Source organism: Cololabis saira, chromosome 13 (genome assembly GCF_033807715.1).
Source record: "Cololabis saira isolate AMF1-May2022 chromosome 13, fColSai1.1, whole genome shotgun sequence".
Taxonomy (NCBI): Eukaryota; Metazoa; Chordata; class Actinopteri; order Beloniformes; family Belonidae; genus Cololabis; species Cololabis saira.
The window spans coordinates 5658276-5681226 of record NC_084599.1 but is presented as its reverse complement, the minus strand read 5'-3'; the positions used below and the strand labels follow the sequence as shown (position 1 = coordinate 5681226).

The 22951-nt window shown below is 45.6% G+C and overlaps 1 protein-coding gene across 2 annotated transcripts in view; it reads right to left on the bottom strand.

The window, feature by feature from the left end:
• The window catches only part of arhgap39 (Rho GTPase activating protein 39), a 63834-nt gene that overhangs the window by 20775 nt on the left and 20108 nt on the right, over window positions 1-22951 (bottom strand). For both annotated transcript variants that reach the window (XM_061737453.1, XM_061737455.1), the window contains exons 3-8: window positions 17975-19259; window positions 14483-14647; window positions 12638-12823; window positions 10865-11078; window positions 5330-5403; window positions 3087-3286 (exon numbers count right to left, since the gene is read on the bottom strand). In XM_061737453.1, the coding sequence (XP_061593437.1) occupies window positions 3087-3286; window positions 5330-5403; window positions 10865-11078; window positions 12638-12823; window positions 14483-14647; window positions 17975-19259 (2124 nt within the window). The remainder of the gene's footprint in view (window positions 1-3086; window positions 3287-5329; window positions 5404-10864; window positions 11079-12637; window positions 12824-14482; window positions 14648-17974; window positions 19260-22951) is intronic.

Sequence of the window (22951 nt, the reverse complement as noted above, 5' to 3'; positions counted from 1 at the left end):
TTCCCATTTCTATCCTCTTTCTTTTTTTTCTATTTTTAAATTGTATTTTTTACACAGGAATATAGTGCTATATTGTATATGCTCCTTCTGTAATCCTGGGTTATACAAAAACCTCAATGGACAATCATTTTTATCTACATCTGGACTCAAAGGGACAATGGGTGGGGGAGGGATAGATGGGTGAGGGATCTTGTATACTTGTAAGTATTTGAATATTACAGCCATACTATGCTTGTATTCTCTATAACCTGTAACGCTGTAAACATATGTATATTGCTTAATGTAAAAGCAATAAAAATTTCTAAAAGAAAAAAAAAACACACTTTACCTACAAATGGTTAAAAGTAGTAATATCACTGTTGTAATGAATGACAGTTTTTATGTAAAGCAGAGGGGAAAATGACTAAATGAACTTGTAGTTTGCATTTCTAAAACAAACACCTGCACGAGCCTGGACATGCAAAAGAGTGTGCAGTTAAAGAGCTGCTGCTGACGGAGAGCAAACATGGTCCCAGCAGGAGGGACGTTGGCCTGAACCATGGGCAGGATCATTCAGTCCTGGACGTGGCTAAGGATGATGACCTCCATCGTATCCATGACAACGGTTAAGTTTCATGTACAGTAATCCCTGGCTACAACGCCGTCCACCTTTCACGTCTCGCTGCTTCACGGATTTGCATTGTGCATCTTGTTCTGCATTCTGATTGGCTGAACAGTCTCCCCGCTTCTTCACTTCCTGTGTCAATAATGTTGGTTGCTTAGCAACAAGCTGAGAACGGCCAATGAGCTTCAGCAGCAGCTCAAGAACGGGAGCCTTTGATGAATCGTTCATTACAGTCTCAGATATAATCCATGGTGTCGGTTTATAAGAATCTTTTTGCCCAGAAGAAAAAAGAGCAACAACAACGACCCATAACTATGTTCTTCTCTGGAAAAAACACCCCTGCCCTTTTTTAGGAGAAAAAGATGCTACAGAGTCAGGATGCAGCAGCATCAGAAGAGCAGTGGAATACACATCAGTCACTATTTGTCCTACTGTACTTATTGTACTTTTTTCATAATAATTTTTCATTTTCTCCCGTTCAAATCCAACTAATCGGGTCGTGCTGGGGCTGATCTCCACAATTTGAAGCCTTGTACAATATTTTGTATAATTGTAAAAAAAAAAAAAGAAAATAAAAAGTTGCTACTTCGTGGATTAACACTTATCACGGCTTATTTTTGGAACGTAACCCCCGCGAAAAACCAGGGATTACTGTACCCCATCAGGCTACGTTGGTAAACCACAGAAGACAACTAATGTGAATGCTCCCAGAGTCATGTCTTTGGGGGAGAAAAACTCCTTCCCAACATCAACAGCAGTCCAGACGCTCTCGTCTCCGATCCAGAGCCTTCATGGACGTACAACAGAAACCAGCAGCAGCTGGAGGAGGCTGCAGAGACGGGCTGGACAAACTAAGCTCAGACGTCTCCAGACGACAGTCACTGACCGCAAATGATTTTCATAAAGTACTAAAAAAAAGGTGCTAATATGTGCAGCTTGTATTTACGCATTCAAAACAATTATAACATATACATTTTCACCTCTCTGGAGATTGGCCGGGTATGGGCAGAAATATGTGCCACTAGAAACTGAGTTTGAATAATTTATATTTGAATTTGAATTGCCCAACTTGAATCATTGCATTAAAAAACTGAATCTGAATCACATAATTTGAATTTGTATTGTTTAATTTGAATCATTGCATTGAAAAACTGAATCTGAATAGCATAATTTGAAATTTAATTTATTAGTTTGGAACTGAGTTTCTATAAACTTGAAACTGAATGTAACATTATGAAATTTAATTCAGTTGTTCTGAAACTGTATTTGATCCTCACTGAAAATTCAACTCTCTTTATACTTTCACATTCAGTTCTCACAATTCAAATTCAGATCTTGAAATTCAATTTCAATTTACTGGAGTTACTGTGCCAGACATCCGGGTCGTTGAGGAAGAGCAATCGAGTGCAGATAAAATAACTCCTTTTCACGTAGCCTACTATATAGACCCTCCAGAAAAACGCGGGCTAAAATCCTTGATTCTGCGGGCTAAAATCCTTGATTCCGCGGGCTAAAATCATTGATTTTGCGGGCTAAAATCATTGATTATGCGATTAAATGTGGGGGTTTTTTATGTGCTTTTATGCGGTGAAATTGCGGAATATGCTGGAAGTTGCGGAATATGCGGGAACTCGTGGAATATGCGGAAAGTTGCAAAATATGCGATATATGCAGGAAGTTGCGGATTCGGCGCTGAGCTCTTCCCTCTTAAATTCAGCGGGTTGTCTCGTCTGATCTGAGGTCGTAAGAGAAAAAAAAAGGAGAGCAGGTGGAGAGGAGAGGGGCGGGGGCGGCCCGGGGGCCGGCCGCCTCTCTCCCTCCAGCCCGCGGCTCAGTGCTCGGGTGATTGCCGGGTGCACCGGCGCGGCGAGGGGGACGAGACAGAGCTCCGTCACCCCGCCGCCAAGATCCCCCAAGTGGATGGGAGCTCCGCCTCCGCAGGCGCAGTGGTGCGCGGTCAGCGCGGACACCTGAGTCCACCGGCAGCCCGTCCCACCGCGCAAGCGGGGGGATGGGCTGCCGGTGGACTCTCTTTTTCCTCTCTCTTTTTCCTCTCACCCCCGCGGGTGAGAGCTGCTGTTTGGGGGGTGGCGGTTTCTGCGAGGGGTGCGGAGGTCCCCGGGCAGGTCCCGCACGTCGCGACCGGGCGTCCCGACATGTCACTCACAACACTCCCCCCATTTTTCCACACTTTATGCGAAAATGTGCGGCGATGATGCAGTGAAATCAAGCGAGCCCCGCATAATTCGCATATTCAGCGCGGACATATGCAATATTAACCTCAGTAAAAGTGATTTTTCTGCCCCAGACATTGAAATCCACGGAAGGTCTGTAAATCCACGGACAGCCGTGAAATCCGCAAAAAATTCCGCGATCACGGAATCGCGGATTCCTGGAGGGTCTAACTATAACCTATATTTTCTTTCAACGATATAAACGACCAAGCTAGATATTTCATAACAACAGCCCACGTTCCACTCACCTGAAGATGCCTTCTGTCTGGTCTCCGTTGAGCCCCAGAACCTCCTCGGAGAGCCGGGTCTGCACCCAGGGCAGCTGGCGGTCCGGGTAGCGCTCCTTCTGCAGCACCATCACCTCCTCCAGGGAGGAGCCGAACATGGAGGGGCTGAAGATGGCGTTCCTGGCATGATGGATCTCCTCCGGACACGGTTTCTGCACGCCCTGAACCCAGACACACACGGGTGAAGCAGATGTAGAAAACTCTGGTCTTAATGGATCCGTCAGCAGGACCAGCTCACCAATGACGCTTTTCCACTAGAACCTACTCAGCTCGACTCAGTTTGGTTCTTTTCCACTAGGGGTCTAACGTGCCGAGTAGATACTTTTCTGTAACTATTCTGCTGAGGTTCTAAGCGGCTGAGTCGGCTGTATCTGACATCATCACACTACAGACCACCGATTGGTCGGGGGGTTGGAGTCAGACGTCTGAGTCAGGAGGAGGAAATCAGAGAAAGAGACTCTGACGGATTCTGGTTCATTTTATTCAACCAGCAACGGCAGCAAAAGTCTGTTTGATCCAACTCTGAGGGTCAGATGTTCATAAACCTGGTGCTGAGGAGAGAATTAAAAAGATGTAGACGGAGATAAGGAACGACCAGATCTACCAGGAGATCTGTCTCTTCATAGCTGCTCACGGCTCCAGCTGACTTATCTACGGTGGCTGAGACCCGCCATTGCTGAAAATAAAATAAACGCTGCAAACAAAAACAAATGCGCTGCAAATAAAAGAAACGCTGCAAATATAAAGAAACCCGCTGCAAATAAAATAAAAAAACTACGCAAATAAAAAAGCCACAACGGAAGTGAATTACCGTGGAGTATTTTTGCTGATGCACCGGTGTTGCACATTAAAAATTACACGTAGCGACGTTGAACACTAACCTTTTCACTTATTTTCTCGTTCGTTATTCTTCTTATTCCTCGCTCTTCTTATTTCTTCCTTTCCACTTACGTCCTCTTCGTCTTCTTGTTCTCCTCTCACGTAAAAACACCGCTGCATCAGCAAAAATTTTTTTTTTTTTAAATATTTTTATCCCGGTTTTTTTCCCCATTTTTTACCACCCCGTGCTCCTACCTACTGACAGTCCTGGGCATTGCCATCCTCTACCAACCCCGGGAGGGCCCTGCACTGAGCTCAGGTCTCCTCCTTAACCTGAGGAGTGAGCAGCAGCAGCATCTTTTCACCAGACAGGGTGGGGTTTCTCCGGCCGAACGTAGCGCGTGGAAGGATCACGTTATTCCGGCCAGATCCTCCCCACCCCATCTGGCGCCCCGGTTGGCCAGAGGGGGCATGTATAGCCCAGGACTGTGTGCATGTTTTTGTGAGGGTAGCTCACACTAGCTACCCAGGGGAACACGGGGAGAACATGCAAACTCCACACAGAAAGATCCTTTCGCCAACCCCACCCATGGTGTGGGCACTGAAGTCATGGGGGAACTAACACGCACCTCAGCACCCACAGCGTCCCCCGGCGGGAATCGAACCCAGGACCTTCTTGCTGTGAGACCGCTGCACTACCAGCTGCGCCACCGTGCCCCCTGCATCAGCAAAAATAGTCCCCGGTAATTCACCTCCGTTGTGGCTTTTTTATTTGCGTCGTTTTTTTATTTATTTGCAGCGGCGTTTGTTTTTATTTGCAGGGTTTCTTTAATTTTTCAGCAATGGCGGGTCATCGCCACCGTACTTTTCAGTAGCACCGAGACAAACCAACAAACAAGTGTCGCCACTTGAAGCTTTTCTCTCTCTCATTTTTTAACTTGATATCAAACACAAGCCACAGACCCAGCAGCACATCTATCATCTCCTCCAGGTTCTACATCTTTAGTGTTGTTGTCTTCTTCATTTAGATACACAATCAAATACGTCCCAGCAGCTTCACTCCAACCTCCTACTTCTCCAGGTGCTGATTGTTCTGGAAAAGAAACCAGGCCGAGTCGAGTCGAGCCGAGTAGGTAATAGTGTAAAAGTGCCACAACAGCCCAACCGGCATTTCTACGGAATTGTGTTATTTTCAATCACGTCACTAAGCCTACCGAGACCCACAACCTCCCCCCTCATTACACCATTTAGTCCACTTACGGGCCCCACACAGGCGTGGAGTTAAGGACCCGTGTGCTTCTAATCCCAGAACCACACGGGTCCTGGTCAACCACAAACCCCTCTACACCCAGACAGCCCTTTCTACACCCAGACAGGCTGCTCACCTTCTTGGCTCCGGTCAGAGCAGCTTTTGTCAGTTTCCTGTAGCAGTATTTGGCGTAACTGCTGATGGCAACTCCTGCAGCAACAGAAGAAGAGACACAAGACTTCCCATCAGACCTCCCAGCAGGTCGTTTCTGCACACATGTGGACACATCAGTTAGTACGTCTGAATTACAGAACGAGAACCCTACAACGGCCACTGAAAATACTCCGGACTGACACAATTAATGATAAATCATTTACTGAGTAATGACTAAGAAATATGAGACGTGAAGGGTGAAGAAACAGAAGCATTAAAAAATAAAACCTGTCCTGAATAATGATGACGGGTCTTCACCGGCCTCATGTACAACCTGGAGACGTATGTTCCGTCAAAAAGCTCCAGTTTTGTCTCATCTGTCCAGAGAACGTTCTCTCAGAAGCTTTGAGGTTCGTCAAGATGCATTCAGACTTCCAGTCTGGTGTATGATGGTGTTTGTCCAACAGAGGAGTCGTCCTCGTCGTCCTCTTTGGTTCCAACAGTGATGTTGTCTTCGGCCTTGAGGTTGTCTCCACTCCTGTGGAGCCTAAACTAAGTGATGACGATGTTGATTACAGGACAAACTTTACCAGCTTGATACTCTTAACCACTGGGAGGCTCTGTCAGTATGGGATGGTTATTGTAAAGAAAATTATTCTCAAAGTTTGGAACAAAGAAACATCACCGAGCTTTGAAGCCTGGCTCACAGAGCTCTCAAATACTTTATATATAGAAAAATTTTGATTTGAGTTGTCAGGAAAATCAGAGAGGTTCCATCCGATATGGCAACCATTCCTCAATCATATTATACGGCGGAGAGGACCCTCATGACCCCTCCATTTCATGACCTTGTCTGAATATTCATGTGTCTGTAATTTCTCAAAGTGCAGTTTTAAATAGTTGCAGATTGCCACAGAAACTGTTGTTACACTGTAGAGTACAGCTCTCTCTGTTTTTTCTTTCTTCTTTTTTTGTTTTTTTCTTCCCTAGCCTGTTTTGGGGGGGGGGGTGGGATGAAAGGGGTAATTGTTCAGGTTGTTATGTACCTGGATTGTTTGAAAATGTTTTGAAAATGAATAAATAAAGTATTTAAAAAAAAAACTTTAGTTTAACATGTTACTCTGGAAACATTATTGTCCTTCTTTTCTAGAGGAACCAACTAGTTTGTCCCGAACAGTTTTATTATTATTATTATTATTATTATTATTATTATTATTATTGTCTAGTCAATGTTCAGTAAACTATCATCTATTATTACCCATCAACAGTTTCAACTTGTTTCAGAGACATATGTGGGTTTTCTTTCTTTGATGGAGGGACACCAACAGATCTGTCTAAGAGTATTGAATATGACGGGATAGACAACACAACGTGTGACGTCCACATAGGTGGGGCCAGGTCTTAAGAGGTGAAAGTACGTAGTGATTTGACCACCGGGATGAAAAGGAGCTGCTGCCACAAGATCCACAGAACTGAGACTTGTTTCTTATCCTCAGTCACTGATGATGAGGATGAAGATGAGGATGGTCTGTCTGGTTTGTGGACGTAAAGATGTCCTCTCCAGGACACACCAAGACCAAGAGTCTGAATTCTCCAGAACCTCTTAGGTTCCTCTTTACAAACCTGCAGAGAACCTGAGTCACTTCCCCGACTGTCCATCGATCTCCGTTTTCTGTTCACTGTGCAGCGGAAATGTGAGAGGTGTGTGTTTGTGTCCGACGGTGAGCCGTTATGTTGTTGATGCCGGGAGGACTTGACGGAACTCGTGAGGCTGGATCAGGACCTTTGATAGCAAGGGAGGGGGAAGCCCTCGCAGGGGAATCCACCTGATCCAAGGGGAGCAACAAGGGTCAAAGTAGCTTTTTATTACTTCTATTTCCAACTGTAACCAGAACGAGACAAACACTCCTGCAGCTTCTGGGACGGAGAAAACCCTCCCGGTTTAATCCCAGGTCTCCATGTGTCTCACTGTTCTTGGCAAAAACCTACGAGCCCTCAGACGGCCCAGCCATACGTTTGTCAGCGTTTGACATGACACACGCTCTCGTGTTCTGTAACACTGTGTTCTGGTTTGAGTGTTTTTGGGGGACAAACTGTAAGAAAAAAAGAGGATGGATGGTATTTTATTCACGGGCTCCTTTCAGGACTCTGCAGAACAGCGAGTGAACAGATAATGAAGAATTGAATGAGACTGAAGGTCCTCCTTTAAACCAACCCGGCCTCCAGTCCCAGCACCCAGCCAGGATGTGTTTCATGTGGTTTCAGTTTTCTCTTTAGTCATTTTCAAAAACCTCTTTTTCACTCTTAAAAAGAGGATGGAGGCCAGTGTTATCCAGACGAGTCTACAGGAAGCAGAAGGAAAGAGGCTGCCAGTTGGTGGATGTCAAAGCCAGTAGATGGCTCCTAAAGACCAACGACCATGAGCTGCTCAGGGATCATCACTACACCAGAAATCAGTGAGGTAGACGATGTGGAGAAGGAGTCATCACGGACAGGGAAGCCCATGCATGCATGTGTATAAGATAAGATAGTCCTTTATTGATCCCCGGAGGGGAAATGTAAAAGGAGGCAGCTGGATTTTCAGGAGAACACACATTCCTGTCAGCTTTATCTGTGTCGTCTTGAATGTATTGATAATAATGATCTTTAGTTGTGTAACTGGGGCTGGAAAATGGAGGAAAACCAAGTGAACTGGTCAGATCCTCCGTTTCCCTGCGGTCGGTGCAGACCACCACCTGTAGTTCCTCCCGTGGCCTGCAGGAGGCGTCGCGGCGCTGCAGCTACAGGAACACGTCCATCTACCAGCGCTTTCCAGCATAGACTGGATATGACGATGGACCAGAGCTGGCCCAAGGCAGAAGTGAACTAAGCAGCTGCTAAGGGCCCTGTGACCAAATTATTTTTACATTAATACACATATTGACGAGGCAATGTTTATCTAAGTTGAGTGATTTTAATTATAGTTCTAGTTTTTTTAATACTTTGTTGTTGGACTTAATTTTTGTTGTTCCACTTCAAATTGTTGTTGCAGTTTTTTTTAAAACCAAAAATAAAGTAGATAACGTGTTTACAGTAAATGGTTTATAAATGATCTATTTGATTATGTTGTTTCTTTTAGTAGCCTACACTGTAGATGACACTCATTATCACACGTAGTACTATATCACTTTAAATATTAAGTGTAAATCAACCCAGGCTGCTCTTGTAGCTGAATTTTCTCCCATTTCAGATTAAAAACCATAGATGGTAAAAACCTGCCAGGCTGACAGTAGGATGATGGAAACAACTCTGCTGCAACTGTGACCTTTGACCTTTGACCTGTTGCTTCTCTGTGTGGCCAGTAGGGGCAGTTTCTGAATTTATAAATATGAATTGAAAGATTTTTCTACAAGTTTGTTAATCTGTTGTAGCTTCCATGGTCTTAATCCCTGTGGATTACAATCTAACTACAACAAAAAGTTCTTCCATCTAGTTTTACAAGTGTATTTGTAATGACAGGGAAGAACATGAAATGAGTTTATAGTGGGTGTGTGAATGATCAATAATCAGTATTATTGGCAGTAATACAGGGCCCCATGGAGGCTTGGGCCGGGCCTGCGATGGACGAAGCATTAGGTCACGTGACCCATTTGCCAAGTCTGTTTTTCTTCCTACGGGGTGGAGCCACGTTGTTTCAGACGCTGATGGAAACACGTTCAACGTTAGCTTTGCTCCCAGCTCCTTCAGCAGAACCTACTGAAACCCCTGCAGAGCTGCCGTCAGACGTTCAGGCCCAGATATATCGTTTAATATGGTTTTTCGATGACAAAATTAAAGATTTCTGAGACCTGAACAGACTTGTGGGTCCATCCATCAATTGTTCTTGTAATCTCCAACTTCCTGAAATGAACTGGCAGTAAAATGTCTCTGGTCCAGATGATTCAAATGATTAGTGGTCACTGATGTGTGAGACCCCCCCCCCCCCCCGTCAGGAGGTTCCTGTCGGCCGACCTGAGTTCCTCCTAAAGGTTCCTGAGGGCCACTTGTACAGGCCGGTCCTGGTAATGGAGACGCAGCAACGATACGCCCCCGAAGCAGCGAGCAGAACTCCGGCTCGCTGGGAGCAGCTGCTGTCGGCTGAAATACGAGTTCCTCCTGAGACTTCAGTCTCAACTTATTGATCTTCTTTCCCAATAAAACCGCAAACAAAGCTTCAGCTTATGTGACGCAGATAATGTCGACCAAAATCAATACCAAACTGTCCAGCTGTGACGCAGCAGCAGCCTGGAGAAAAGGAAACGCTCCACTTACAAGAACACCAAATGAAAGGCTCAATTGATTCTATGTTAATGATGCAAACCTTTTTTAGGACAATAAAACCCTCCCATGAGAATCCTGCCAGCACCTTCCCACCAGGTCTGGTTTATCTGCAGTTATACATGTTCACAGGAAGAGTTGGGTCAGATACAGCGAACCTAACCCCGGCTGTGGTTCAAACCCTCCTCACAGTAGCGTGACAGGATTCATGAGGCCGAGCCTGCAGGTACGCTTTTAAAATCAACAGGATTCTCTGCTTGATCAAAGTTCTTCTGTGTATGAAGATGGAGGCCGGGGTTCAGAGTAGAGATGCACCGAACGATCGGTATCGGCTGATAATGCCCCTATCGGTTTTGATGGGCGGTCTGAAAATAATAGTCCAAAGCAGCCGATCTGATGACATTTACAACAACAAACGCCGCCCGCGTGTGCGTTCCCACACCTCAGACCCAGGTATCCTAAGGGGGCGTGGCCGGAAGTTGTACAATGTCCGAAAAGGACAACAAATTTGCAGTTAGCAAGCTGAGTGCAAAGGAAATACCCAGAGGAGGAATGTTACAAAAGAATTTCAACACAATGAAGCTGATAAGACATCTGAAAGTTTCTCACACGAAGGGGTATATTGAGTTTTCAAAGTTGGCTGCCGCTAAAGCAGAGAAACAACAGGAGGTGCAGCAACGCCGCTAACTCAGCTGTAACAGAGACCTATAAACGACAGCAGCAACAGCAAGAAAAATAAAGAACTACATCGTAAGGTAATGAATTCATATGCTTTGCTCATCAGCCGCTTTCTGTTGTAGAAGACATCGGGTTTAAACGCTTTGTTAGCTGCTTGGATCCCGGTACGCGCTGCTGCATCGTTAATATTTCACTGATGAATGTCCGCCGGAGTTATATAAAACTATATACAGTCAATATAGACGAATTTATGGATTTCACGCTGTGATCGGTGATCGGCAATAACGGGATCGGCAGATACTGCTTTTGGAGATCGGTGATCGGCCCACAAAATCCTGATGGGTGCATCTCTAGTTCAGATCTCTGGCAGCTTGTTGTGATGTCAGCGTGATAACAAGTACCGATCCGGAGGTCACATGGTGGAGAGTTCTGTGTGCACGGACCCGTTCTGACGAGCTGGTATTAAATGTTTGGTAAATGTTCAGAAGCAGCACTAAGGGCCTTGAGCAGCTTGTGGAAGTGCTTGTGTGTGCAGCAGCCTCACCCTTGGTGTCGTTGAGGGGGTCCATGTGTCTGCAGATGTATCCCTCCAGGTAGGTGTGGAAGCGGGGCGTTGGGGGGAAGAAGGCCAGGCAGATGGCCATCAGCTCCCATCCCCGCTCCAGGCTGTCGTAGCGGAAGTTCTCCGTGGTCTGACGGCACAGCTGGATGTAGAGCTCGTCACGCAGGCCCTGGTTGCTCCAGCCACGGACCACCACCTGAGACAGAGCCACAGAGCCAGTCAGACAACGCCGTACAGCAGGGCAGGTGAGGAGAAACACTCACCAACCCCCTCTGAGCAGCCCCTGGAGGAACTTACCCCCTTAAATCACATGGAAGGAGAACGACCTCGTCCACCTGAGGTGGGATTTGCCTAAATACTAATGGTGGATTCACACTGAAAGCGCCTCAGGCGTCCGGCTGCCATTCATTTTCTATGAAAGCGCTGCGAGAGGCGTCGGAGGCCACGGAGGCGTTGGAGGCGTCGTGAGCGTCAATTTGAAGTTGAAAAATCTCAACTTTATGCAAATGAGCAGCGGCTACGCCGAGGCACCGTCCAATCACAGACCGGGATTCCTGAAGCAAGAACCCTCAACGCAGATTGTACTTTCATGTTCACACAAACGTACACTCATTCACATGCACACATGAGCAGAGCTGTCACTAACAAACTTATTCTATCAGGAATTCATCCATTTCAACCAGCAAACTGACATTTTGGCTGATTTGACTGCTGTTTTTACCTAAACTGCTCATGTGAAACACGTATCTGATGGGTGAGGAGCTGGATGGTCCCAACTATTTTATTTGCTACATGGATCCAACGCAAAATAATTAAAAACGTGCTTATTAATCACAAAACACAGTTTAAACAATATGACCAAATCCGCTGACACCCAGTGTGTCGGTGTTCACCAGACAGACTGCAGCTTCACCGGGACCAACGATGATGGTTGATGTTGATCCAGGACCAACCTGGTTAAGGATCAAACTCACTCTTATCTACGCGGAAATAATGCCGAAATTGTGTGAAAAAGTGTGATCCATAGTGAAATAGGAAACTGAAGATGTGCAGATATATATACAGGACTGTCTCAGAAAATTAGTAATATTGTGATAAAGTCCTTTATTTTCTGTAATGCAAGAATGTCATACATTCTGGATTCATTACAAATCAACTGAAATATTGCAAGCCTTTTATTATTTTAATATTGTTGATCATGGCTTACAGTTTAAGAAAACTCAAATATCCTATCTCAAAAAATTAGAATATTCTGGGAATCTTAATCTAAAACTGTAAACCATAATCAGCAATATTAAAATAATAAAAGGCTTGCAATATTTCAGTTGATTTGTAATGAATCCAGAATGTATGACATTTTTGTTTTTTTAATTGCATAACAGAAAATAAAGAACTTTATCACAATATTCTAATTGTCAGTCCTGTAGATATATGTAGACTATAAGCACTTTGTTCCCTTCAGTTCTGCAGCGCAGCTTAAAGCCCCGCCCACTGCAGGGTCGACAGCAGGCCAGCAGCGATGCAGGCGTCCCGACTCCACAGGAGATTTCTGGCGCTTTCAATGTGAATCCACCATAAGGGATTTAAAAAGGGAGTACTAGCGCTTCACCTGACCGGATCGGAACGCGCTTTTGAGAGGCTGCAGCTATTGACCAACATGCGAGAGTAGTGATTACTGGGATGAGAAGGAAATGAAGTTAAACTGGTGTGGACTGTGGGACTTCTGGTGCCTCACAGCCCAGCTGGTCCACCCACCTCCAGAGCCACAGCCAGGGGGTCTGCCTTGGAGCGCCGGTCCCCCATGTAGGTCTGGATGAGTTTGAAGATGTCCACGGCCTCCTTCTTCACGGTGCGGTCCGACGTCACGATCATGGGCTTCTTGATGGGCTCGCTGCTCCAGGCCAGCATGTTGGCGATGGACACCTTCCTCCGGAACAGACCCTGCAGAGCGGGCCGAGGTAACGGGAGGTTACAGAACATTTACTGCTTCACTGACAGCATGAACGCAGGATATTCATTCTAGTCGGCCTCATTTAATTTGTTAGATCCAAGTTCAAACACACCTGAAACAAAAGATATTCGGTAAGAAGGTGGTTTTTACAACCCGTGCAACTCTTTCAGGGTGGACCTGGCTGGACTTTATGGATGAACTGCAAAAACTCCAAATCTTAACAAGAATTTTGTGTTATTTCTAGTTAAAATGTCTCATTTTTAGTCAAAAAAATCTCATTACATTAAAACAAGACTCGTCACTGGAAAAAACAACAATTTTCACCTGTTTCAAGTAGATTTTCACTTAAAATAAGTAGAAAAATCTGCCAGTGGAACAAGATTTTTTTGCTTGTAATGAGAAGATAAATCTTGTTCCACTGGCAGATTTTTCTACTTATTTCAAGTGAAAATTTGCTTGAAACTGGTGAAAATTGTCAAATAACAAGTTATTTTTCTGGTAATGACTCTTGTTTTAAGTGTAATGAGATTTTTTGACTAAAAATGAGACATTTTAACTAGAAATAAGACAAATATTGCTGGTAAGATTTTGAGTTTTTGCAGTGTACAGACCTGGCAGCTACTCTCTTACAAGGCCGTATTAAAAGGCCTGACTCCAAGGAGGGACCCCAGGTAGCCCATATCCAGGCGAAGGATACTGGTCTCTTTGTTCTCCCCAAAAATGATATGTCCTGCTGAATAGCTCATGGTCTGACTAATCAACTATTATTTGTGATCCCTCAGACGGCTGCATCAAGAACCAGAATTCATCAGTCATTAATACAGCTGATAGAACCACATGGATAAGTGTTACCATGAAAACCTTCGTCGACTCTAAAATACAGAGACACATTCACTAATGACACTAACAAGTCTAATGTTAACTTCATCCAGAGGAGACATTTCTGGACTCGGACGCGAGGAGTACCACAGGGCTCTGTGTGAGGACTCTTCATGCTTCCACTTAGCGTCATCTTGTTTGTTAATTAATACAAAAGTCAGTTAATATACAGATGACACTCAACAAGACGATTCACATTTCAGACACATTACAAAGACATTGCTGAGGAAATAGAGGGTACGGTCCTGGACTAGTGTGTCTACAGTCCTGATCTGCCCTCAGTAGATATAGTATGTTGTTTTAAAATAAAAAATGTGACAACAACTCAAGACATATTATTTTAGGAAGAATGGGCCAAAATAACCCCTGGAACTCTTTATCACTTGTTCCCGTCAGTGTCTGAACACGCTTTAGGTGTTGTGAGATACTACTACTAGGTCGTCCTCAGACGAGCCGTCCATCGTTGTCTCCAGTCATCCCGATTCTCCATACATGAGATGGAATAACATCTTTTTAAAGTGGGAAATGCTTAAATAAACCAACTTTTTACCTGAATGTGTTGTAGGTCTGAAATGTATAAATGGAAGTGTATAACAAATAAAATGAATGTGACGAGAGAAAAAACACGAAATTAATTAATTAATGATTAATTATAGATCTTAATTAATTCATCTCAAGGTTTTTTCATGGCTTGACAGCACGATCTCTAATCAGTGTTATTGTAAGAACCCTGCTGATCACCTGCAGTCAGGACGGACTGTGTGTCGTACCTGCGTGTGTTTGTTGAAGTGTTTGGACGCCCAGTTCTCGATGTCGGTCTCTGACGAAGGCTTTCTCAAACTGAATTCTGGGAAAATGCCACAGCTGGCGCTGGGCATCATATTCCTGGCGTTCCGACTGGCTTCAAACTGGGCACAGGCTCCGAGATCCTCTGACTGATGGAGGAAGACAGAGAGGAGACAGGAACAGTGAGGTTCATGTTTGTGCTGCTGCTCCAGAATTGCTCCAGAGACCTGATTATTCCAGCTGAACCATTCACTGCCCAGTATCTGAAACCAAGCTACAGCTCAGATATCCAGCTTTGTATCGATCATGTCATGATCATGTCACATTTAAAAGTTAGTAACCTCTCTTTTAATCCGGATATTTGGAGTCAAACATGATAAAAAAACACCTGTTAGTAGTGAGTCTTAGACAAACACAACCTCAGATGAACAAAAACATATTTTCCGTACTTTTTTCACTGTGCCATCATTTATATACCAACAATTAAGCAAAAAAGAAAAAGGGAAACACTAAGTACCCCTTCCTAAGCACCAGGATTCCTAGGGTTTAAGAGCGTAGATCACAGTCAGGTGGTGCTATTCATCGGTCCTTTATGAACTGATCATTAGCAGGTGTAAAGATCTGTGGACTATGTTTTGGTAGTTTTCTGGTGTTAAAACACTGCCAAGAGGGAAATACAGGACTGTCTCAGAAAATTAGAATATTGTGATTTTCTGTAATGCAATTACAAAAACAAAAATGTCATATATTCTGGATTCATTACAAATCAACTGAAATATTGCAAGCCTTTTATTATTTTAATATTGCTGATCATGGCTTACAGCTTAGGAAAACAAATATCCTATCTCAAAAAAATAGAATATTCTGGGAATCTTAATCTTAAACTGTAAGCCATAATCAGCAATATTAAAATAATAAAAGGCTTGCAATATTTCAGTTGATTTGTAATGAATCCAGAATGTATGACATTTTTGTTTTTTTAATTGCATTACAGAAAATAAAGGACTTTGGAGAGGTTTGCTTGGAGGAGTTTCCAGTAAAAAAAAAAAATCCCTGAACGAATTCATCATCAAAATAAAAAACATGGAAGCACAACTGAGGTTCACAAAACTGGATCTGAATAAAGCAGCAGGAACCAGCAAGAACTACACAGTTTAATGTCTGCCAACTGAACGTCCAGAGGATCAACTAAAATGTCTACTTTTGTTCTGAGATAAATCAAAACAACAATGATTTGAATTCTGCTAATGTTATCTAAACTTATGGAACAACGTCCTCTGGACAGATCAGACCAAGGTGGAAATGTTTGGTGATTTCAGCAGAAACGGGAACCAGTGTGAATCACAGTGGTGGAGGGATGGAGGTCTGGGACATGGGACACACGTCTGACTGACAGCTACTTTAAGTTACTGCTTCTGCAGGTGGATTTACAAGCTGTGGATCCAGGGGGTACTTTGCGTTTTTCTTTTTTTAAGTCTTTTATGTTAAAGTAATACATTATTGTCTACCTCAGGTTGTATTTTCCTTATAAGACCTGACTCTTTGCCTGTAACCATTGTGGCTTTTTCTTCTTTAATGCCAGGGGACCAACAAATTTGTCCATGTCTGTATTTTTTTAAATCATATTTATCAAAATAATGTTGGACATCTGAAACACAGTGACGACACTGTGAAGACATGATGGACAAAAACTTCCGTCAAAAGTTAAACCTCAAAAGGTAATAATCAAGGTTGACTTATTCAACCGTTGTAATTAGGCCTGTGTTGAAAATTTTCCAATTCTAAATCGATTCTCATATTAATTCCTAAAAATCGATTCTCATGTCTAAAGATCGATTTTTTTTTTTCATCATTACATTTTCACCAGGTGAACTTTAATCCCAGTAGTCGGACACACAGTTTGTCATGACACTTCTGAAAAATACCAGGTGCTTCATGGCAATATGTGTGTGTGCTGACAGAATAAATTAAGACAAGCTAAAATGATTTGTTTACTGCATGAACTGTTGCAATTTCTCACTTTAAATGCATATTGAAAGGCCTATTTCACAATAATTATTGGGTCCTGGAGTTGCCCCTCCTGTCCTGCTCAACTAGGCCTGTGTTGAAAAAAATAAATTTTCCGATTCTAAATCGATTCTTATATTCCTAAAAATCGATTTGTATGTCTAAAGATTGATATTTTTTAATTTTTTTTTCATCATTACATTTTCGCCCGGTAAACTTTATTCCCAGTAGTCACGTCATTTAATTCACACATGCGCCTGGTGTGAAACTATCAAACAATGAACATAGCGTTGAAGAGAAGCTGCAGCGTTAACAAAGCGCTGGTTTTGAAAACTCCTGACTAAATTAAACTTTCTTTAGAGAAAATGCTGGATATTTCAGCTTAAATTTCTAAATGTTGTATGATTTCAATGAAGTTCATATTATGTATATTTAGTATAGCTTGTTTGGTTATCGGACACAATATGTCACAATATTTATTGTGAAATTATTATTTCACTAGTTATTTTACAGTCATATAATTCAGGCAACAGCTCAAAAAACATTTTAAATAACACTAACCCAAATCAATATCGGATCGAATCAAATCAAATCCTGATAATGGATTCTGAATCTTGAGAATCTGAATCAAATGGATTCTTGACATTTGAATGGATCCCCAGTAGGAATGGGCGATATTTTACCGTTCACGATGTACCGTCAAAAAAATTCCCCACGGTAAGATTTTGTCATCTCGTGGTAAAAACGATAAATTCCCGTTGATGACGCGCACCCTACGCCATAGGCTCTGCGTCGATTTAACGCAGAACCATAAATCCGGCTTAACAAACATGGCGGAAGGCGGATCTGAGAGCGAGGAGCTCGTTGTTAAACGAGGCTCCAGCTCCGTAATCTGGAACTGGTTTGGATTTAAAAACAGTGACGAGGAGCAAACATCATCTATTATGTGCAGAGTCTGCAAAAAAACAGTGAGTGCAAAGGATGGCTTTTATTTATTTGTCCTGTTTCTTTATTTATCAGGTTGTATTTTTTTCTACTTTGTGATTTTATAAGCTAAGAAAACTTGAAGGACAATGGTACTTTTGCTGTTTGCACTGTTATCCCACTGTTTAAGCCATACAGTTTGAATAAATGTTGAATCTGTTCTTACATTTCAAACTTGTTATTACAGTTTTGCAGTACAGGTGTACTAATTTAATTGTTTTTTATTAATTCAATTTAATTGGTGTAGTTTAGTAGCATTTAGTATCTTTTAGAGCAGTGTTTTGGGGGCTCCAAAGACTGAATGTGGTGATAGATTTATAGTTACAAAGATGGAGTTGAATTGGTATTTTTTTATCGTCATTTTTATCGTTATCGGGATAAATGCCAGAAATGATCGTGATACATTTTTTAGTCCATACCGCCCAGCCCTAATCCCCAGCCCTGGTTGTAAAGGTGGGTGAAGGTGGGAGAAGGTGCAGCGGTACCTGGGAGGGGTGCAGGAAGGGTTCCGGGGAGGCCAGGCTGGTCTGCACCGACAGGCTCTTCTCCAGCAGCGCCTGAGGGAAGCCCAGCCGGTCAAAGGTGCTGCGCTTCCAGTGGTGGCCGTCGCTCTGCGCCAGGGCCTCGTCCTCGCTGAACGCCCTCACCACGGGTCCCGGCAGCGGCAGCGGCAGAGCCCCGTCGCTCTCGTAGCCGTCTTTGGAGCCCCCGCTCTGGGCGTGGCCATCCCCCTGGCCGGAGTCCCAGCTGCTCCGCTGCTTCATCACCTGCTGGGCCTCCCAGGCCAGCCGGGCCTGGGCCAGCATGGCCTCCGAGGCCGTCCCCGCCAGCTCCCCGTCCCCGCAGCGGGCCAGGTCCTGCGGCAGCGACGGCTTGCGGCTCTTGCGTTTGCGGTTGCCGCCGGGAGAGAATGGTCCGGGGCCGCCCGTGGACGAGGCGGACAGCAAGTGGGTCTGGCTGGACGTCCAGGATATGGAGTCCTCGTAGAGCAGCCTCTGGCCTCCCTCTCCCCCGTCCCCGCTGTAGTCCAGCAGGCGGGGGTCTCTGATCAGAGACTGGCTGTGCTGCAGGGTGTAGGAGCCCCCGTAGGAGCCGGCGTAGCCCCCCGTGGTGCCGTAGCGCAGCAGGCGGTCGGCGGTCTTGAAGCGGGGACTGGAAGACGACTGCTCCACGTACACCAGCTGCTTCACGTACTCCTTGCCGACAGGACTGTACTCCAGACTCTGCGTCTTCTCGGGACACTTCTGCCGGGTCAGAACCAGCTGGCCGTAGGGGGACGGGCTCTGCTTGGGGGAGTGGTAGAGCGGGGCTGAAGACTTGCGAGCAGGGGACTTGCCGGATACGTAAAAGGAACCGGGGTCTGCGAGGAGCATGTCCGTGGGAGGCTCTTCGTAGATGGGAGGGGGCTGGTATTCTGACGGCGGCTCCTCGTACAGCGGGGGCTCAAAGGCGTAGCGGGGCGAAGGAGGCTGGGAGTCCGCCGAAGGGCGGCGGTGAGTGCCGGTGCCGCCCAGCTCGGCCCGCTTCAGAAACGGAGACTGCCGGCGTTCGGCGTACAGAACCGGAGAGCCGTCGGGTTCTGAGGGCGGGTTCCCTCCGGAGGAGCGGCGGGTTCGCGAGGTGGTGCCTCCTCCAGATTGAGCCCCGGGGGTCGGGGGATCACAAGGAGAGTAACCGTTGCCCTGATGAGCCAGGAAGCTGGGCTCCCTGTCCGTCACCTTGATCAGCATCCGCTCCTTCGTACCAGTGTTCCACTTGAAGGGGGAAGTCCTGAAAAGAGATGACACCTGAACATGTCAGAACCCACAACAGCCACAGCACAGGACGGTCTAAGCTCCATCAACTACCCTTCATCCCTCCTCTTTGAGTCCAAACCATGTCAATCAAGCCTTTCTTACTCTGTCACCAAGACCTGTAACCCTGGTTGTTCCTCTGATAGCCTTGCTCTCCATCTCTTCCACCTCCAGCTCTGCTTCCTGTCTCTTGGTCAGTGCTGCAGTCTTCAACCACAGAGAGGATCTGGTGTCGTTACTGACTCGTACACCTGAATGCCCGGTTTATGGTTCTCCAGCAGCTCAAGGTAAAGGGAGCCCTGTTGGCATGACGCCATCATTTACCCTCTCAAGTTTTGTGTGGAGGTGGAAGTTCTGTGTTTTCTGAGTTTGTGAGGGATCTTTCATGAAAGTGAAACCCGTTCGTTGAGTTGGATCCAGACCTGCAGTTCCTCTACTGACCACCAGGGTCTGGATCAAACAGTGTATTCATCTCCATTTACTTCCATGTTAAAATATTTCAACTTTACAGCACAAACAGGTGGATTTGGCCTCCATGGCAACTGCACATGGGGTGATTTTTTTATGTTTTATGTGTATTAAGTAAAATTGTAAAGTCTGTTTTTTTGCAGATGACGCATTAAATTTTCTCTCACTAACCCTCCATATTTCTACCCCCTTTAATGTCATCACTGAAGTATCTGGAAATGATACTACTCGAGCTAATTATATCTATCCGTCCCTTAAAACTGAGTCTGCTATCTCCAGATGGAACTACTGACGCTTTTTTTAGTCTCCCCTCGAGGACTGAATCCATCAAAAAGATCATTTTGTACTGTTGTACCCTTTGTTATTGCTGCAAAGTGAAATTAGTGATCAACAATTCATTGAATGGCAGAAATTAATTTCTCACTTTATCTGGATGGGTGAAGAGCCAATAATAAAATTCAGAGTAATGCAACTATCGAAAGATAAAGGAGGAACAGCTCTGCCTAATGTGGAAGATGACGATCTCTGGTGCGTCTTTGTGAAATGCTGATCACGCGAGGTGGGAGGAGGATCTGAGGGGTCTCCTGTACGAGGCTGGAGGGAGTTTGGCAGCTCAGAGGAAACATCAAGCGTTGGGAACCAACTGTTGGAGGTTCAGCCAATGATAATTATGTATTTTGGGACTGTACTGGTCTGATATCCACAGATGTCTGGAAGACATACTACATTTGATGTCCAATCAGTGTATTCGGGTACCACGCAATCATGGCAGATAAAGATCTGATGAGGATATTATTATGATTAATGGGAAAGTGGAGACAAAGCGGTGGCTCCGACCAAATGCACCAATGCTGACACTCTCTTTAAAACTACAATCAAAGAGATTTGAGAGATAGATATTCAAGCTGGAGGCCAGAACTGCTTTAAGTAAAATTATTATGGGGTTGGAGGTACCAAACTATTCGACCATTGAGATGATCGAGGAGAAGTTTCTGGAAACAGATCTCAACAGAAGACGATGGGAGGAACTGTCTTGGTGCAAATGTGAAAACGACGTTTCCACCACATGCTTATTGTGTATGTTCCTCTCTGTATATACATGCAACTGTGCTGAAAGAATTTTGCATTTAAAACAAAAGAATTTAAAACAAAAGAAAAATTGTTACGGCTCGCTCCTCTTCACCTTCACATCCACCCCTCCCCCCTCACTGATTGCTCCATGGCTCAGCCCAGCACACCTGATGTCCCTCACCAATCTTCACACCAGCCTGCCAATCTACAATCAACCACTGCCAGTATAAAGACCCAGTCTGCACTTCATTCCTCGCCAGAGCTTCACCTGTCTACACGTATGGTAAAGTACTACAGGCCAGCCTACAGTTTAGCTCTCTAAAGTTATAGCAGAACTATTTAGCCTCACAGCTATTGCTAAGCTGTTAGCTTCATGCAGTTGCAGCCTTTGTTTTTCTCCTGCTGTGGTTTTTTCACCACTGACCCCGTTCTTCTCTTCTCCTCAGTTCTCTGGATTTCTACGCTGAGCTGCGGTCACCTGCGGAGCCCACACCCCACTCCAACTTCCTCATCACTGCTTTTGGCCTCTTTAATAAATAAGCCCACGGGCTTCACCAAGCTTACGTCTCCTCGTTGCTGTGCGCTTGGGTCACACTCACTAGCCATAACAGTAAGCTCTGGCCAAACTGACCCAGCCAGCATGACGGATAGGACTCCGCCCTTGACCCCGCTTCAGGCCCAGGAGGCTAAATTGGCTCAACACTCTCGTCTGCTATCCGAGGCCTCTACGGTCATTGCAAACATGAGGACTGATCTCCAAGCGGTTTTAAGTGCTCAGCAGGCCCAGGCCTCTTCCCAGCAGACCCAGGTCAGCCGTCTCGCCACCTCAGTCCAGGCCCTCACTGACCAGGTCGCCGCTCTCATAGCACAGACCGCTCCGCCCTCAGCTCCTCCGATTCCAGCGCCCAGGCCCAACTTAGTCCCTGAGCCAGACACGCCTCCACCACGGGAGCCCCATCTTGTTGCTCCAGCTCTCTATGATGGGTCATTCGCTCTCTGTCGGGAGTTCATAATGCAGTGTGAATACGTTTTTGATCTACAGCCTAGCATGTATTCCACTGCCACTGCTCGCATAGCTTACATTGCTAATCTGACCACGGGGCAGGCTCGTCGGTGGGTTATGGCTAGTCGAGAGGGCTCTGCACCCTATATGCAAGACTATGCAGCCTTTATTGAGGAATTTAGGACTGTTTTCGATCATGATGTCCATGGGCAGGATGCCGATTCAGCTCTTTCCGCCCTCCAGCAGGGTTCTGTCTCTGTGGCAGAGTATGCCACAGAGTTTCGCATCCTTGCAGCTCGCTGCAAATGGAACGAGGCCGCATTATTCAGTGCTTTCCGGCGGGGCTTGGCAGAGCCTGTGAAGGACGCCTTAGCCGGTAGAGAGAGGCCTAGTACCTTGAACGAGCTTATCTCCCTCTCCATTTCTCTTGATGAACGTCACCGGGAGCGCAAGCGAGAGAGGGCTCACCACAGTCGTAATGTACCCAGGCCACTCGCTCCGCCTCCGGTCAGCTTTGATCGGCCTGTCCAGGTCTCCCCTTCAACTTCTTCAACTTCTGCTGCTGAAGAGGAGCCTATGCAGTTGGGACGAGCTCGCTTGACTCCTGCAGAACGTGAGCACCGGAGACTACAGGGGCTCTGCATGTATTGTGCTAGCTCCGCACACTCTGTTGACTCATGCCCAATCCTGTCTTCCAGAGCCTCCTCAGCTCGGCAGTCAAAAGACAGGGCTCACCCGCTCGGGGGTTCCGAGTGAGCCGCTTGGTTAACCCCCAGTCCCTCTCCAGTAAGGCCAGGTTCATTGTCACTCTTGCCTGGCAGGGAGGGACGCTCACCACTCCGGCGCTGATCGACTCTGGGGCTGATGAGAGCTTTATTGACCATCGCTACGCCATGGAGGTGGGTCTCCCCATTGCACCTCTGGAGAGGTCACTCTCAGCATTCGCTCTGGATGGACACCCTATGGGGCCCGTCACCCACCGGTGCGACTCACTCACCCTTACGGTCTCTGGTAACCATGTGGAAGACATCCGCCCCTACATTATCAACTCTCCTGATATGCCATTCATCTTAGGCAGACCTTGGCTGGAGCTCCACACCCCTCACGTCTGTTGGAGCTCGGGCCGC